We start from the raw sequence: 17502 nt of genomic DNA on the forward strand, positions 1-17502 counted from the left end.
TGGGCCTTGAAAGACCAAACTGCACCTGCTCCTGCAGGTTGGTCAAGCCTGCTGGGAAGTTCCATCAGGAAAGGACGAAAGCATGTCGGCCAGAGGCCCCATTGGCTGCCGCGGTGACATTTGGCCCTGGGGCGGCTGGATCCAGAGAGTGAGAACCCATCGGGACTGGCATTCATGCAGGTTGGAAGCAGGGCCGTGTGCTCTAAGTACATCGCGAAGGAGGACCCCCTCCCCTCCCCTGGGCTCAGCTGTTTGCCTTCATATACGGCAGTGACCCACGTGTTAGGACACTGAGGCCATTCCACTTTTGTGCACTGGAATTTCAGGTCGGATAGCTTTAGTTCTGCTGTCGCTGTGCCCTGGGCATTGACCCATGGCTGAGGGCTAACCCCCCAGTGGCCCAGAAGGGGGCATGTTGGTACATAGATTGCCCACCCATTCTCGTCTGCCTTTCAGTTTGCAAAGCTATTGCCTCATGAATATACGGCAATTTTTCCAAAGACTAATGGAGTTGTATTATCAGGGGCCCAAGGCAGGGATGGCTTGTGCTCCCCCGGTCCCTCTGTCTTGTATCCATCCTTTGTTTTCCTGTCTGTGCTTTAATTGGAATCTCTTTGGGCAGGGCTGTCCTGTGTTTCTGGGGTATGACGCGCATCTAGCACGAGAGAGTCCTGCCGTCCATGGCTTGGGCTCCTAGGCGGATTGCCTGTGCGAATTGATAAAATGACAGTAGCCAGGAAGGATGGGGATGAACTGGTAGGAAGGAGCTCGCATCCAATACATTGGGGCGGCGTCTCTGTGGGCGCAGTATGAAGGGCGTGCCATCCATCCCAGGAGTGATTGTGAAGTTCTCGCTGAAGGAGATTTCAGGTCCACGAGGACCAGCGGTCCACAGCTGGCTCCAGCTACCCTATGTGGAGATCATTGCTGAGACTTGATGTCACAGAGGATGACGCAGCTGCAGCTGGAGCAGGTCGGGAGTGCAGTTAAGTAGCTTGCCTTTCCCCCTCTTTTAAACCCCTCGGAACCTGCCTAGATTCAAGGCCTGGCGCAGGGGTTAATGCCAGGATGTGTTAGGGCATGGGAGGCTTGGCGAAGGCTCCCACGGTGTTACCACCTCCCTGAATTGCAGGTGAGCCTTTTAGCTCTTAGACTGTAATGTGACTCCCTCTTCTAAGCATTGTTGGCTTCCGGGGATTTGTGTCGTAATGGCACTTGCCGAGGCCCTGCTCCCCAGCCATGGGGCTGGCAGGTATGCAAGTAGTTCCCTGTTCCCTCTGCAAGGGGGCAGGATCCCAGGAGCCCATCCACCTTACCCCACCGCACAACGAGCACAGGGAGGTTTCTGTGGCCTCTGGGAGCCAGGAGTGAAAGGGTGTGGGCTAGCTTACCCCCCTCCCACAGATGAGATGGGCAACATGGGCCCTGTGCACTGCACTTGAGCACCCTAAGCCCCTGGTATTACAACACAGTAAAGACAGCCAGTTTGTCCCCGGCCAGTGGGTTGGGGGAGGCACCGAACCCCACCAGGGTGAGGTCAGGCGCAGGGAATGCAGGTCCAGGGCGCCTGGTTTATATCTCTTCAGGACAATTACCCCAGAGGGAAATGCTCCATGTGACTCTCCCTCCACCCAGCCCCTTAATTCTCTCCTTGTCGTTTCTCTTTCCTACTGTCTCCTTCTGGCTTCTTCACCTGGATCTCTGAAGCTAACCTTTTTCAGATGGTAGGTAGCGCTGCCTCCAGAGAGAATGCTCATGGGTTGTTGTTTGGTGAGGTACAGAAATTACAGTTAAGCCAGCACTTCCCCCAGCCTGTCTCTTCCCGCACACAAAGTGCTTCCACACCACATTACTCCCGCATCGGCAATCCTAAGAGACATCTTCAGACAAGTTAGGTGTGCAGCAGCCTTGCAATGGAGTTGTGTGTTGTGTCAGCACGCTAGCTCTGCATGTGCAGTTACCCACTTTTTCACATGCAGGTACCGGGTTATTTATCGCTTGCACACAAACTAAGCACATCATTGCAAGGATTTCCTCATCACAAGGTTTGCTTTTTCCCTGCCCTAACTTGCTTGGACAACCTGCGCATGGAGGCAGCTGCTTAAATACAAGGGAATCCAAGTTGAAAAAAACTCAGGGGTGCATCTGGCTCAGTTAGGGGTGGGATTTGCAGCCTGTATGGTCAGCTTACTTCAAAGGCCAGCTTGACGAAAAACAGCAGTGAAGTCTGTCTTGGTGACGCACAGACTTCCGGCCCATGGACTAACTTGCTCAAGTAATCACCCACAGACTTGGGCGGGGTTGTTGCCACCAGGCTGCTGCGGCTTCGCTGCTGGTGTTTACTCAAGCTGCGCTAGATTAAAGTTATCCCAGCTGCGTCAGAGCCCCCCAATATGCAATTCTAGCGTATCGAGTCTAAACCCAATGAATCCTGACTCTGCCAGATGCCCAGTGGTGCCAGCATGCCAAAAGTCTAATGCACCATTGCATTTCCTTTTAACTGCAAACATGAGTGGACCCATGTAAATGCAATCTACAGGTTTTTTATTGCTGCTCGACTCCTGCAAGGAGGCAATTTTCTGTTTCCTCTCTCCAGGGATAGAGGGGAAGTGGCCTCAGGTTTAAAGCCCAGGACTGAGAGGGAGAAAACTGCGGCTCGTTATTACACCTTTCCGATGGATCTCGCTACCAGTTTTCGATAGCGAGTGTCATGCCCTCGTTGACCGCGATGTTACATTAACTGCTTGGCATTTTGTTTAGCTCAAGTGGCACTGCCAATTGGGGGACGTGGGGAGAAGCAGGGCTGCTCTCTTTGGGTGCTGCCTATTTGCTGATGGTTGCAAAAGGGCACCTCCAGGCCAGCGGTTTTTTTTCGAGGGCGTTTAACAGAGAGTCCAATCAAAATGCCAATGGGAGGCCACAGCAGAACAGTAACTAGAGGGAGGACCAGGCAGGAAGAACAGAAAATCGGGAGAAGCCGGGTATGGTAACCATTACAGGCCGCCTGGAAGTGCTCCCAGCAACAACAGTTAGGCGTGGGTGGCGCTCAAGCACCTGGCGAAGGCGGCGTCAAGCAGCTATCAGGATTGGGCCCTTTGCTCCATTTGCCATATTTGCCAATATGTCCTAAGTGTGGGACTGGGAATACTCACCTTCAGTTAGAGGCTCCGATAAAATTGGCATTTGTGCTATGCCGTGTCTTGGAAATTTGGTCCCACTGGCTCGCGCCCAGGCTCTCTCCATTTTCTACATTCCTCTCCGGCGTATAGTGTTATAACATAGAACAGGATTGGTGTTGGCTTCCTCACATGAGCGCTAGCGAGGGGATCAGCGGTGCCTGTAGCCATTTTGCCGCCGCGCAGCACGGCGGCATGCCGCGGTGAGTTGCTCTGGCGCTCGCCCTGGTCCCCTGGCATCTGATGACCTTCCTTTGACATGCGTCTGCCTGCTGAGGTCCGCGCGCTGGGTCCCGCTGGCTCTGGCAGATGGACTCCCGCAGGCGATGCCTGCGGCTTGACCTTCCACGCGGGAGCTGCAGGGGTGGTTTGACTCTTCCCGGATCGAGAGGTTGTGGCGATTCGGCTTTTCGCCACTTGCGCCTAGCGGATCCTCCCTGGAGCCGGACGCGCGGACCCGACGCACTAGAACAACTCACGGCCACGGCGATGGCTGGTTGGGAACATGCTCCATCGACCGACCGTCTGCAATAGCGCACCTGTAATGGATGCCTCCGCCAATGTCCTGTGTCCTCGCGGTTCCCTTCTTTAGGGCGCACGTGAGAGTCCACGGAGCTGCTGCGCTGCTGCCTGTGCGCCAAACGAGAGTGATCCCCCGCGGGATCGTGCCGACCCCAAGCCATTGTGCGTGTAGAGACGTCCTGATCTGTGGGACTCGCGGAGCTCGCGCCTGGCAGGAGTGGAGGCAATGGTACCTCTGTACACCATCAAAACTTCCAGTCCTTCCTTCCACATGCTACGTTCACTGATCTAGGCTGCGTCTCCACCAACTATTCTGTCTACCCGCTCACAGGCACATAGACTCGCGAAAGTACCTTGAGACAATTCAGGAGTCTGTCGTTGGCTACACATCAACTGCGCTGTAACAGCCTACTCTCCTGCAGCATGCCCTCACCATTAACCACGACGCCTCCTGAGAACTTGGAACGATTGTGTGGTATAGCTGCCACGCTAACCATTTGGTGCTAGAGTTATAGATAGGTCATGTGGAATAATCGATCTTTATTTTGCTCCATCATTGGAGCCTAGCAATACTCTGTAGGCCATCTCTGTGAATGAGACAATCGGAAATTTGAATGTAGACGAGAATCACCCGAGCATGGCTTTGACTCCGCTCTAGCATTAGCCCTTCGTGTAAGTTCTCAGATGAGGTGTTGGCGTAGAGCTCGCTGTCGCTGGCATTTCTGTCTGAGTGGGCTCTGGACATAGACCTGTTAGGAGGCAGGTGCAGTCTGGAGCGCAATGTGGTGCTCAGGTTCTTGGCAGAAGATTAATATAGGTGTGTGTAGATAAGTGCGTGGCTTGCCCCGAAGTGAATAGCATGGTTCTGGTCTTGTATGTGATTGCAATTTATTTGCCATCTGGAAGCACAAGCGCTTACAGATGTAGGATCAGCCTGCTAGTGCTCTCTTTCTATTATAATATGATAGCCTCTCAATAACATCGCCTCATCTCCTTGGATCGTATTTGTCAAGAGGTGCGTGTGACTGCCTTTTTGATCCTGAAAGTTACTGTGATTTTAATTCCTAATCTCTCTTTCTATTCTCTTAATCAGAGTTCTCAAATATGCATTTTCCAATCAACTGGATGTCCTTGAGCTTGTTCTTGGATATTCCTGTGCCTCGCTAGATTATGCGAAGGTGCGTTGCCTTGTATTCATGCGACCTCAGGATGAATCTATATAACAATTTGTATCTCTCAACGTTCGTGTGAAGATTATTCACCTCGATTCGCGCCTGTTGCTTTACTTGTGTGTCGCTTACTGGTATGGTGTACTTTCTGGGCTTTGCCTATGGTCTTTGTGTTTCACCTGTGAAGTTGCATATTACTACAGCTTTTCTTAACATATATATGTCGCTGCATCCCCTTGAGTTGTGCATGTGCTCTGAATGGAGGGGTGATTCTCATGGAAACATTAGCCTTGTGTTCCGTGTTAGTTAGGAATTGCTTTATCTATTCCGTCACCTCTCATTGTTACGTCTTTATAAAATAGTCAGGTGTCATGTAACACTGTCTTACACATTTTTGCCGAAGGTCTTGTCTTTTCTTCATGAGAGATAAAACTCTTATTGTTTATTCTGCTATATATGTATTCTTGAATGTCCGACTCGCAGTTTCAATATTGTGACTCATATGTGGAACAATCCGATTGGTTTTGAGCTACTGGTTTCTAAGAATTTTTATAGTTTTTAATTTTATTGTCATTGATATCTTTGTGTTGATAGATTAGGGTCTTTTAATTCATCTTATAATTAATTGTGTAAATGCCCTCAGTCTTTTCAATGTGTTTATGAGTTGCTTACATTGATAAAATATTTCTACATGTCACATTGTTTTTACTGCTTTAATCTCACTAATTTTGATCCAAAATCAGCAAAAGCGTTATAATAAATAAAAATTTATTGTGAAACAAAAGGCACAAAACTGTTATGTTACATAGTTTCAGTCCATATTCAGTGCCCTCACTCGCGCTTTGCTTTCGGATTTTGTCTCTTTTGGGTATTCATTAAATGGAGATCTCTTGTCACTGTCAGCAATAGTCTGCAAGCATTGTTGATGGGCTCCATTTGCCCTGATAGCATTTACTCCTTGTTGCATGTCCTGGTCGAATCGCTTCGCTCAGCTTGGTCGTCGCTCACTGCTCCGCAGGTTCGGGTGGGAAAAAAGTCTAGATGAGAGTGGGAAAAAAACGGTAACTCTTATTTAATGACATGTTGCAACCAAGGGTTTTGTATGCCTTGAGGAGGTTTTCCACCAAACAAAACCTGTAGTTAGTCTGGCCTTCGCTGTTTTTCTTCCTTTTCTCAAACCAGGGGTGATTTGTACTCGGATATTTATTGCACTAACTGAAGTGACATTCCATGCGCGTCTTTTTCCTTGCCACACGGCAGTGCGGATTGGTCAAATTGCCTCGAGTTTCCTCAAAAAGAAGTTTTCCACGAATCTGTGGTACTTACGCCACGAACCCTTCCCCTCTTCTTATGACTAAGCTTACACCTTAAACCTTGGAAATTTTCCAACGGATATTTACTTGACTAAGCAGGTGCTCCCCACAAGTTCAGCACTCGTTGCGAAAGATTTCCTAGGTTAAGTGAACGCTAACGAATAATAGTGGTGATATTGTCAATGGCCTTGACGCGAAGTGTGTCGTTGGTTTTATGCTTCCATCCGAGATTTCCCAGTGCTGATTGCTTCCTATTGTGTGATGTGAATAATTGGTCCATGCACTGGTGAAGTATAACGAACCGAGTTCGGTGAAAGCACTCAGATAGTGTGTCGGATGCTCTTGAACACTTTTCCCTCCCAGCTCATATGAATGTCGGCCGACATACGTAGACGAAAGATTCCGGATAAAAGGATAGATGTAGCAACGAGTGGCCATTACTTCTTTGATATAGTGGGGAATCTTTTGCACGAACTATTCTCAGTTCACAGAGAAACAACAGCAGTACTTTGTGTTATCCAGATCTTGCAGACCCCAGCATTGGATGGCTAACAACCCTTATCAATCCCCACACACAAGTCTTGCCACTGATGCTGGTCATAGTATTAGGTGCACTCAAAGTGTCTATTGTCATAGGTTTCTCATATGACTGCTATGACCACTGGAATTGATGGCAAAACATGCATTTATGTCTCAGCAAAACAGCTGTGTAAGGGCTCGTCTTTCGATGGAATCAGTTTGAACAGTCCTCCACTCATAACTGGATCGTGCGATGGTTGGAGGCTGCCAATTACACCATCATGTTGCAGGCTACCAAGATCACCTGTCCTGAAGAAGGAAGGGGAAAAGAATCCTTGACGTCACGGAACATGGAAAAGCCTACATCAAGCTGCCCAGAGGAAGATTCCACTGCTGTCAGTCTGGAAGGCCCACAGCTGCTAGACGAGAGCCAATCAACAATTTTAAGCATCATTTTCGTTCTCAGTGACCCAGAATTAGTAAAGTTTGACTACATTTATTTCAGAAGCATTTTGGCTGAAGAGCAGTGTAATTAGCTGGAGAACAGGTGTATTTAGTGAATTGAGCACTGAACTGTGAGCCAGGAAATGTTGAGTGGTTCCTCTGATATTGATACCCTCTGAAATCTTGGGCAAGTGATTTCATTCTCTGTTCCAATTTCCCCTTCTGTCAAATTGGAATAATACTACTTTTATGAAGTTGTTGTATTGGCTGGATTTGTGGGTGTATTTCAGTTCTGTAACATAAGATGAACCAGATCTCCCCAGCGCTCAAAGATTTTTGACACATTGGATCCCAGGCAGGCATACTAAATTTTGAGATCTACTGGCGGTAAGTCCTCAGTGTGCCCCACCCCCTACAGTGTTAGGGTTTCAATCCTTTCTGATTACGATCAGCTGAGGAGCTCCCTCTGGGAATGGCAGCTGTCATGATCTGTTCCAGACTCTGCCACTGTGACCCAAAGACCTCTTGATGCCAGCTGGCATAGGGCACAGAGGTACATCAGGATAAAGAGGTCCCCTGGGTTCACCAAAAGGGGTCATGTAAGGTATGTACTGAAAGCCTGCTTCACACTGATCATCATAACCATTGTGAGTTTTATGTATAGAAAATGTGTGAGGAGTTATGTGTATATGCTGCAAATATGTTCTCTAGACCTTATAGTTAAAGGCAGGTCACTCTAAGGCAGTGCTTTTCAACCAGGGCTTTGTGTACCCCTGGGAGTGCTCAGACGTCTTCCAGGAGGAACATCAACTCCTCTAGATATTTGCCACTTTTACAATATGCTACATAAAAAGTAGGGCTGTCTAGCAATTAAAAAAATTAAGCACGATTAATCACGTGATTAAAAAATTAATCATGATTAATTGCGTGATTAAACAATAATAGAAAACCATTTTTGGATGTTTTCTACATTTTCAAATATATTGATTTCCATTACAACACAGAATACAAAGTTTACAGTGCTCACTTTATATTTTTTTTTATTACAAATATTTGTACTGTAAAAAAGAAATAATATTTTTCAGTTCATCTAATACAAGTACTGTAGTGGAATCTCTTTATCATGAAAGCTGAACTTACAAATGTAGAATTATGTACAAAAAAATAACAGCATTAAAAAATAAAACAATGCAAAACTTTAGAGTCTACAAGTCCACTCAATCCTACTTCTAGTTCAGTCAATCGCTCAGACAAACAAATTTGTTTATATTTGCAGGAGATAACACTGCCGGCTTCTTGTTTACAATGTCACCTAGAAGAGAGAACGGGCGTTGTAACCAGCAACGCAAGATATTTACATGCCAGATGCGGTAAAGATTCATATGTCCCTTCATGCTTCACCCACCATTCCAGAATACATGCTTCTGTGCTGATGATGGGTTTTTCTGGGCAACAATCCAAAGCAGTGTGGACTGATGCACATTCATTTTCATCATCTTTGAGTCAGATGCCACCAACAAAAGGTTGATTTTCTTTTTTGGTGATTCAGGTTCTGTAGTTTTCGCATCGCTCTTTTAAGACTTCTGAAAATGTGCTCCACACCTTGTCCCTCTCAGATTTTGGAAGGCACTTCAGATTCTTAAACCTTGGATCAAGTGCTGTAGCTGTCTTCAGAAATTTCACATTGGTACCTTCTTTGCATTTTGTCAAATCTACTTTGAAAGTGTTCTTAAAATGAACAACATGTGCTGAGTCGTCATCTGAGACTGCCATAACCAGGGCCGGCTCCAGGCACCAGCTAAGGAAGCAGGTGCTTCAGGTGGCCATTACAAAGGGGCGGCACTCCGTCCGCTGTTGGGGCGGCATGTCTGGGTCTTCGGCAGGAATTTGGCAGCAGTTCCCTCAGTCCCTCTCTTCCTCTTTGAGCTGCCACCAAACTGCCGCTGAAGAATGGAGTGGTGCGATTGAGCTGCCGCCGATCGTTTTTTTGGTTTTTTTCCCGCCACTTGAAAACCTGGAGCCGGCCCTGGCCCTAACACAAAATATATGGCAGAATGCAGTTAAAACAGAACAGAAGATGTACAATTCTCCCCTAAGGAGTTCAGTCACAAATTTAATTAATGCATTATTTTTTTAATGAGCATCATCAACATGGAAGCATGTCTTCTGGAATGGTGGCCAAAGCATGAAGGCACATATGAATGTTTAGCGTATCTGGCATATAAATACCATGCAATCCCAGCTACAACAGTGCCATGCAAACACCTGTTCTCATTTTCAGGTGACATTGTTGTGACGTGTCATTCCATATTCTTTATGAAAATATGCTTATGATATTAATATGGCATACATGAGATATACTTTATGCAAATGGCTCAGATGAGATATCACTGGAAAGGTTATGATTTACTAAATGTGATTATCCTATTTGTATGCATGTATAATTTCTGTATCTGAAATTAGGAATATTGACTATGTATCTGTATTTCAACTATGCTACTTTGAGTGATGCTCCCTGCTAACACTTCAGGTACAACAATGGAAAAGCCAGACAGGGCGGATGGCCCATCAACAAGGATAATGGACTGTAAAAGAGCTTAGTCTTCCTGTGAACATATGGGTTAGCCTGTGAAGAATGGCTACAAGGGCCCTACAGAGGCATGTAACCATGTCACCTGAGACTGGAACCCACCTTGAATTCTGTACTTTTCCACAAGAAGTTAGGGATGATCAAACTAGGAACCAAAGGTTCCTGCCTTATGCAAATCCTCTGTAAGGGTGGGGAGTGAGGTAATCTAGGTCATCAGTTTCCCCTGCTACCTCACCCAAGATGACTGCTGGAAACAACTAAGATTGAACTGGGGGAAAGAACTGGACCAAGGCTGGAAGGGCATCTGGCCAGTGAAGAAGATTATTAGAACCACATTTAGGGTAAGAGCTTGCATGTAACCAGTTTCTTTAGCATATTAAGCTTAGTTTGTATGCTCTGTTTTATTTTCTTAGTAATCTGCCTTGTTCTGTCTGCTACCCACTTAATTACTTAAAATACAGCTGTTATAGTTAATAAATTTGTTTCTGGTTTACAATATAACCCAGTTTATGTGATTTCTAACTGGGAGAGCGAGAAGTTGTGTACACCTTCCTCCACATTAAGGGAAGAAGCAAATTTCATAATATATCTTTGGGTCTGCACTCCAAGGGAGGTGGACGTCTGAGTGCTGGAACAAGTCCCTTAAACTGAGTCTTCCCAGAGCTGATTTGCAGCTGAGTGTGGCCCTGCCTGTGTGTGTCTTAAAAGGAGGTTTTGATAGCCTGGCTCAGCAAGACTCTGAGGAGTCCATGCTGGCAGAACAGATAGACTCAGTGGTATCTCAGCACATCAGGTGACTTCCCAAGAGGTCCAGCCAGTAACAGTAAATAAGAAGCAGGCAGCATTATCTCCTGTAAATGTAAACAAACTTGTTTGTCTTAGTGATTGGCTGAACAAGAAGTAGGACTGAGTGGACTTGTAGGCCCTAAAGTTTTTAACATGGTTTTGGTTCTGAGTGCAGTTATGTAACAAAAAAATCTACATTTGTAAGTTGCATTTTCACGATAGAGATTGCACTACAGTTACTTGTCTGAGGTAAATTGAAAAATACTATTTCTTTTGTTTATCATTTTTACAGCATAAATATTTGTAATAAAAATAATAATATAAAGTGAGCACTGTACACTTCGTAAATTGAAGTCAAATATTGAAAATGCAGAAAAGTATCCAAAATATTTAATAAATTTCAATTGGTATTCTGTTGTTTAACAGTGCGATTAAAACTGTGATTAATCGCAATTAATTTTTTTGAGTTAATCACGTGAGTTAACTGCAATTAATCAACAGCCCTAATAAAAAACATTAGCAAAGTCAGTACAAACTAAAATTTCATAGACAGTGATTTGTTTATATTGCTCTATATACTACATTCTGAAATGTAAGTACAATATTTATATTCTAATTTGACTTATTTTATAATTATATGATAAAAACGAGAAAAGATGCAATTCTCAATAATAGTGTGCTGTGACTTTTGTATTTTTATATCTGATTTTTTAAGTTTTTAAGTAAGGTGAAACTTGGGAATACACAAGACCAATCAGACTTTTGAAAGGAGTACAGTAGTCTGGAAAAGTTGAGAGCCACTGCTTTAAGATAGTATGCTTTGAGATAAATTTCTCCTGACAGTAGATAAGACACACTTATCTCCTCGGTGGACCATGGCTTATTGTGTGTCTTAAAATAGAAGTCTATTAATGTATTGAGTCAAATGCTAATGAAAAGCTTGTGGAGGCTTCAAAAGGAAATTAACAGGAAGAAGTAAACCACAGGAGTGGGGGACAACCTGTTTTCAGGTTTGGTCTTGTCTGTGTGAGAGTGCAGAGAGGTGCCTTGGCATGCTTCAGACTGTGAAGACAATCTGCCAGCAATCTTGATCTTATGAAAGGGGGATCTCGGCCTTCTTGTCTGAAAATGCTAGAAAAAGGACTGGGGTAAGCTATTCTGTAGGAGACTGGGGAATGTCTTGTGGGTTAGTTTAGGCTCTAGAAAGAATGTTATGATTTTGTCAGCCTTTATTTGCTGGGAAGCTGGGAATGGGCGACAGAGATTGCTTGTTCTGTTCATTCCCTCTGGGGCACCTGGCATTGGCCACTGTCGGAAGACATGATACTGGCTAAATGGACTATTGGTCTGACACAATATGACTGTTCTTATGTTTTATATGTAACCATTTGTTTCCGATATTCTCACTCTATCACTTGAATCTCTGTTCTTTGATGATAAACTTATTCCTGTTTTCACTATAAATATAGCTAAGTGCTGTATGTTAAGTGGAGTGATCCTTCGAGGAATCTAAGAAGCTGGTGTGCTGTTTCTTTCGGAATAGAGAACCTGAAAGTTTAGTGATTGTTCAGTAGATCAGGGACTGGGGACTCCAGAAGGATGCTCGGAGGACTTCAGGTAGTTTGTGTGTACCTATCGCTAATCTGCTCGTTGAGAGGGAGGCCTGGAAGATAGTGCTTGTGTTGCCAGAGGATGGTGGAGTTGTGCTGATCCATAACAGGCACAGACAAAATTTCCTCATGCTAAGGACATGTGGTAGCAAGGTGCCTTACAATCCTGGGTACCTCTGGGAAGTATCACAGCCATCACTACAGTTGCTTGTGGCACTTTACTGGCAAATAAAAGTCCCTACAATCGCAAGCCTAAATTAGGCCTAACACAGTCATGGGGTAACAAAAACAGGAAATGTGGAGGCAGCTTAATTACAGTAATTTAGGATTCCGACGAGAAATTCAGCATTAGGGACAGGCACATGTATTTCTTCTTTTATTGTTGCTCCATTTGTTTTTTCTCAAATTCTTATTTTAAAAAAAATCACAAAAATTCCAGTGAAAGAAAGTAACAGCGTTCTATTGATTAGAATAATGTTCTCATCAGGAAAAATAAAATAATTACTTTACTTTATTCTGATTAAGAGAATATTGTTTGTTTTTTCTTCACTGGAATTTTTTTTATTTCTTTTTTGAAATAAGTATTTGAGGGGGGGAACAAATGGAGCAGCAATAAAAGAAGAAAGATATTTAATTTCTGGTAACAATTTAGGATTTCCCCACAGTTCTTTTTTCTATCCCATTATTCTCTGTGTATTTGGCTAGGATTTAGAGGGAAAGATCTAAATGTAAAGACAGGATTATGTGTGTGTGTTCTTTATCTCCTTTTATAAATCTTTCAGAATTAACCAAGGACTCTGGGACCCTCTACCAAGTCAGAACGTTTATTCAATTTCCCCACCCCACCCCTACCCCCCAAAGGTTTTTGTGATGTGTGCACTAATATGTATCATTATCTAGCTTTTGTATCAATGACCCTCATCACTTTTTTGCTTGCCACAGTTGTTAATTCTGTTTTGTGGATTCTTTTCTTTGAACAGGTGTTATTTGAACTTGCCCGATATCATGCTCCCTCCACAATTTTCTTGGACGAGCTGGAGTCGGTAATGAGTCAGAGAGGCAATCATCCTGGGTAATTGACGACTTTAGCTTGCGATAGTGTCAAAATAATACTTTTTAAAAAACTAATATATTTTCAGTAAGTGCTTTAATTGGGTGCCAATCAAGACTTACTAGTGCACGGAGCCTGTTACCATTAGTTCAATAAGGCCTGCACCTACTCCATGAACTTCAATAGATGCATGGCTGGGCCCATAGGAAGACCTATAATTTAGATCCCATTGACAGAATAACTATTTTGAATTGCATTTTAACTGTAAAAATTTTGTTATTGATTTAATTTTTTTAAAATAACTTTTCTTTAAGTCCATTTTCAACCTGTAAGGCTCATGCCTGAATAATTTCAACAATAATCCACTATGGATCCATAGATATCAGCATAAGGGGTGGTACAGAAGAACGCATGATGAGCAGAGTGGGATTAACTGGAATATGTTGGCACAGGAAGAATATGAGTAGGAGAAGGGTACAAGAATGCAGTTATGAATATCCTTTAAAATAAGAAGCTTGGAATGGAGGATGGAGAAACAGTGAAAGGATTCACAGAGGAAAATGAGAATATGGCCTTTGATTGCAATCTTTTGGATGGACTGATTGGGGGTGACAGGGTGAGAGACAGTAAGGCCAGAGAGGAGGCAGTTGCATCACTGTGTAAAGGAATTACTATGGACAAGGTTTGCAGCAGCGAGAATGAAGCAACATTAATACTGCCATCCATGACAAAACACAGTTAAAGTTTAAGAAAAATCAGAAAACTGATGAGATTGAGAGCAAAAACAACTTATAGATGTTGTTTTTATTACAGTATGTGCATAGGGTGCCCTTTACAAAGGTTTCTAGATGCTTTGCATACCATGTCCAGGTGTTTATATGTCCTCATAAAGAATGTATACAGTACACTGCATTATAAAGATGCAACTTCTAATCATTGCCAATTAATGGCTATAAATTATAGGCCAGCTTTTGCCCTCATACTTTCTTTTATAACTCTCCCTGACTCCAGTGAGTGATGGATTGAAGTGGGGCACATATCCAAGAATGAGGTTATTTTATTAAAAATTGATATAGCACCATATGTCAAGATGACACTTTACAGAAAAAGGAGCCGATACCTGAACTGCAGAGCATATGCTCTAGGCTTTCTTAGGGCTTGATCTTGCTAGGTGCTGAGCACTTTGGATCCCAGGCCTCAGTCCAGCAAAGCACTTATGGACCTGCTAAAATATTTTACTATACTGAGGCCAGAGTTCTTAGCACATTGCAGGAGCAAGCCCTTAAACCTCATCTTTTCTTAGGTGGGATTCCTAACCCTCCGTCTCAAGGAAAGAAGAATGTGTTTGGCTTTTACTGTTTCAGCCCTTCATGGTCTGTTTTCTCAGGAGCAAACAAAAAAGACATGAAATGTACTAAAATCAGTAGTAAATATGTCTTTCTGTGCCAATTTAAATTCTCTCACAAACTCTTCCTCTTTATTCTAGTTGCACTGAATACATCGACAGTGTTAGTATGTTAACTGCAACCTTTACTTCTCTATAAATTCTCCTACATAATGCTAACCCAAGGCTTAGCAACATTTGCCTCTAAATACCAGCTCTGGTGTTTACTCAGTTTTTTGTACTAATCTTTATGCAAAGATAAAACAAAACATATATTTTTCTTTTACTCCATTAATAGTGGATTTACTCCAAGCTAATGCACTGAAGTGAGCACATTGAAGTAATCATCAGGAAGCTTGACTTAATGCTTGGATGTTAGCTAAGGGTACTTAATCATGCTTTGAATTGGGACAAAACTGTGACTAGGGATCAGCGGCTCTGAATGACAGTCTAAATAAAGGTGATTGCATTAAAGCACTAAGCAAACAACATTTCTCTGAATCTTGGTAGTGGTGAACATGAAGGAAGTCGGCGGATGAAAACAGAATTATTGGTGCAGATGGATGGCTTGGCCCGATCTGATGATCTTGTATTTGTTTTAGCAGCTTCCAATCTGCCATGGTAAGAGATCCAGAGAGTACATTTTGAATACATTTGCATGAGCCTCTAAGCACAGATAAAGATTTTATTTAGACTCTTGCAAAAAAAGCCTTGATATTTGGTTAAAGCATTTAAAGATTAATTTGGAGCTTTCACTTTTAAATTCTACAGTTCTTGCTATTTGTGCCACATGAGAATAATCCATAATCAAGTCGACATATGCTGATGTGACCAGCTGCTAATGTTTAAAATGGAGTATTTGACTTTATACCCAAGTTATTTACTATGTTTAAGCTAAAAAGGAAGGACTTCAGCATAGAACTGTAAGGTGCTTAAAACATCCAGTGCTTAGAAAGATACTCTATAAATAGGTTGGATTTTATTGGTATTAATATGTGACTTTTAAAAGTTGGGGAATAAAACCCGTCAGTTTCTTTAATTTCATTTAGATCTAGAAGAATAAGTGGTTTGTTAATAGAAAATACAATATAGCATAATTTAGTGTCTTTCATACAAAATGTGTCCTCAGATATCTAGAGTTCAGAAAGAATAGCAGAGGGAGAGAATAAATTAAATGCTATGAAGCTAGAAGATCCTTTCTTTCAGAAAAACCTGTGGGATGAGGGTAGAGGGTAGGAAACTCAGTAAGATGGAATTTTTTAGAAACCATCTATGCAGCTGGGAAAACCCTTGTGGGGCATAGAGTGGGGTTCTGCAGGGAAGAGATGCATGGAGGCGGGAAATAGCTACGGAGGGTGCTGCTTTCCCTTAGCAGCATGACCTCAGCAGGGGAAATATGATGCCCTTTGTTAAGTCCTCTGCAGTTGTGAAGTAGCAGCCAATGCAGGAGTGTGTCTATCTGTGTTCTTACATTGTGCCCATCACCATAGCATCTATGGTCTAGGAAGGAGCATCAATTTCTAATGGGATACATTCAGGACAAGCTGGGGAACAGTGCCACAGAAAGTGGCTGATTCCTAACTCCATACATCTTCCTGCACCCAGCCATCATGATCCCTTCCCAATTCCTGTGGTGCACCTATATAAGGTCTCTTTTGTAAATTCTCAGTGAACACATGAGGAAAATGGAAGCAGAGGTAGTATTTTCCCCAATCCTGTGCCCCCAATGCATTTAGCCTGAAATGAGTTGCTTCAGGTCATGTAAGCAGAAGAGGACCGATCTGGCCTCTGCCAAAGAGAAAGATAATGTATAGTTGAACTGTTCTGATTCCACTCAGCACACGTATAAACCAGTTCACTACAATATTTTTCTTACTTGTGAATACCAATATAGTTTTCCTACAGAAGTTAGTTTATGAAATGCAGCGTATCTGTATTGCTTTATTTGCCAAGTCTAATGATAGAAGAGGATGCAGGGAGAAAGCTGTTGTAGCCAGGCATTAGAACAGTGGTTCTCAAATTCTGGTCTGTGAAGCACTTGCTGGAGGCTTGCAGAGAGCTGGTAGATCACATGGTGTTGGTTCCTTCTTTATTTCTTACTACTAAAATGAATTTAAAAGATGGCAAATATATTGAATACTTCCCTAGCATTACTTTCCAATTTGAGCAAGTGCTGTAGTTGTGATCATGGACGGAAGGAGAAGTGGTCCATGGGGTTATGAATAAAAGGGAAGGTCAAGACAATTTGCATTAAACTATGGTGCACAGCATGAAAAAGTTGAGGACCCCTCAGCCAAAACAGAAAACGTCTGTTTCTACTCAACGAATGTTCACAGAAAAGTATCAGTATTAATAAATGACTCTTCAGTTTTACATAATAGTGGCAGCGCACAGAATCTGACTGACAAGAACATCCATTTCTGTAGCACTTACTTAGCAATGCATTGCGACAACCACATAATGATGCCATCTGAAAGTGGTTCAAGATGAGTAAGGGCTCAACACCCACAAGAACCACATGTTTTGTTGCTGGGTTTTTTATTTTGATTGGTGGTTCTCTGGCTGATTTTCACAAGGACACCCTAGGGGCATTTGTTGGAAGAGCCTCATTCTGTGACTGGAGATCCTTGGTCTATGACTGGTGAGTTGTCATTTATATTGCAGCAGACAGTTTGTCTGAACAACTGCAGTCAATGTATCCACAACAGCTTTCGTTCAAATGTATGTGAAAAAAACCTTAATTACAATGCATAATTTAATACACATGAACAAATCTGTGTTACATCATCTCCATAACTTTCCAAGAGGATATAAAATGGGTCTTCACTAATACTTTATTCCCCATCAGAGTTGGAACTAATTGATCTCTTTGTAAAAAGAACAGGAGTACTTGTGGCACCTTACAGACTAACAAATTTATTTCAGCATGACCTTTCGA

General features: G+C 43.1%; 1 protein-coding gene across 1 annotated transcript in view; it reads left to right on the plus strand.

Moving 5' to 3' along the window:
• The window catches only part of KATNAL2 (katanin catalytic subunit A1 like 2), an 81329-nt gene that overhangs the window by 38015 nt on the left and 25812 nt on the right, over positions 1-17502 (plus strand). Inside the window, exons 12-13 of the mRNA XM_032798467.2 lie at positions 13110-13201; positions 15075-15185. Coding sequence (XP_032654358.1) covers positions 13110-13201; positions 15075-15185 — 203 coding nt within the window. The remainder of the gene's footprint in view (positions 1-13109; positions 13202-15074; positions 15186-17502) is intronic.

Source organism: Chelonoidis abingdonii, chromosome 6 (genome assembly GCF_003597395.2).
Source record: "Chelonoidis abingdonii isolate Lonesome George chromosome 6, CheloAbing_2.0, whole genome shotgun sequence".
NCBI lineage: Eukaryota > Metazoa > Chordata > Testudines > Testudinidae > Chelonoidis > Chelonoidis abingdonii.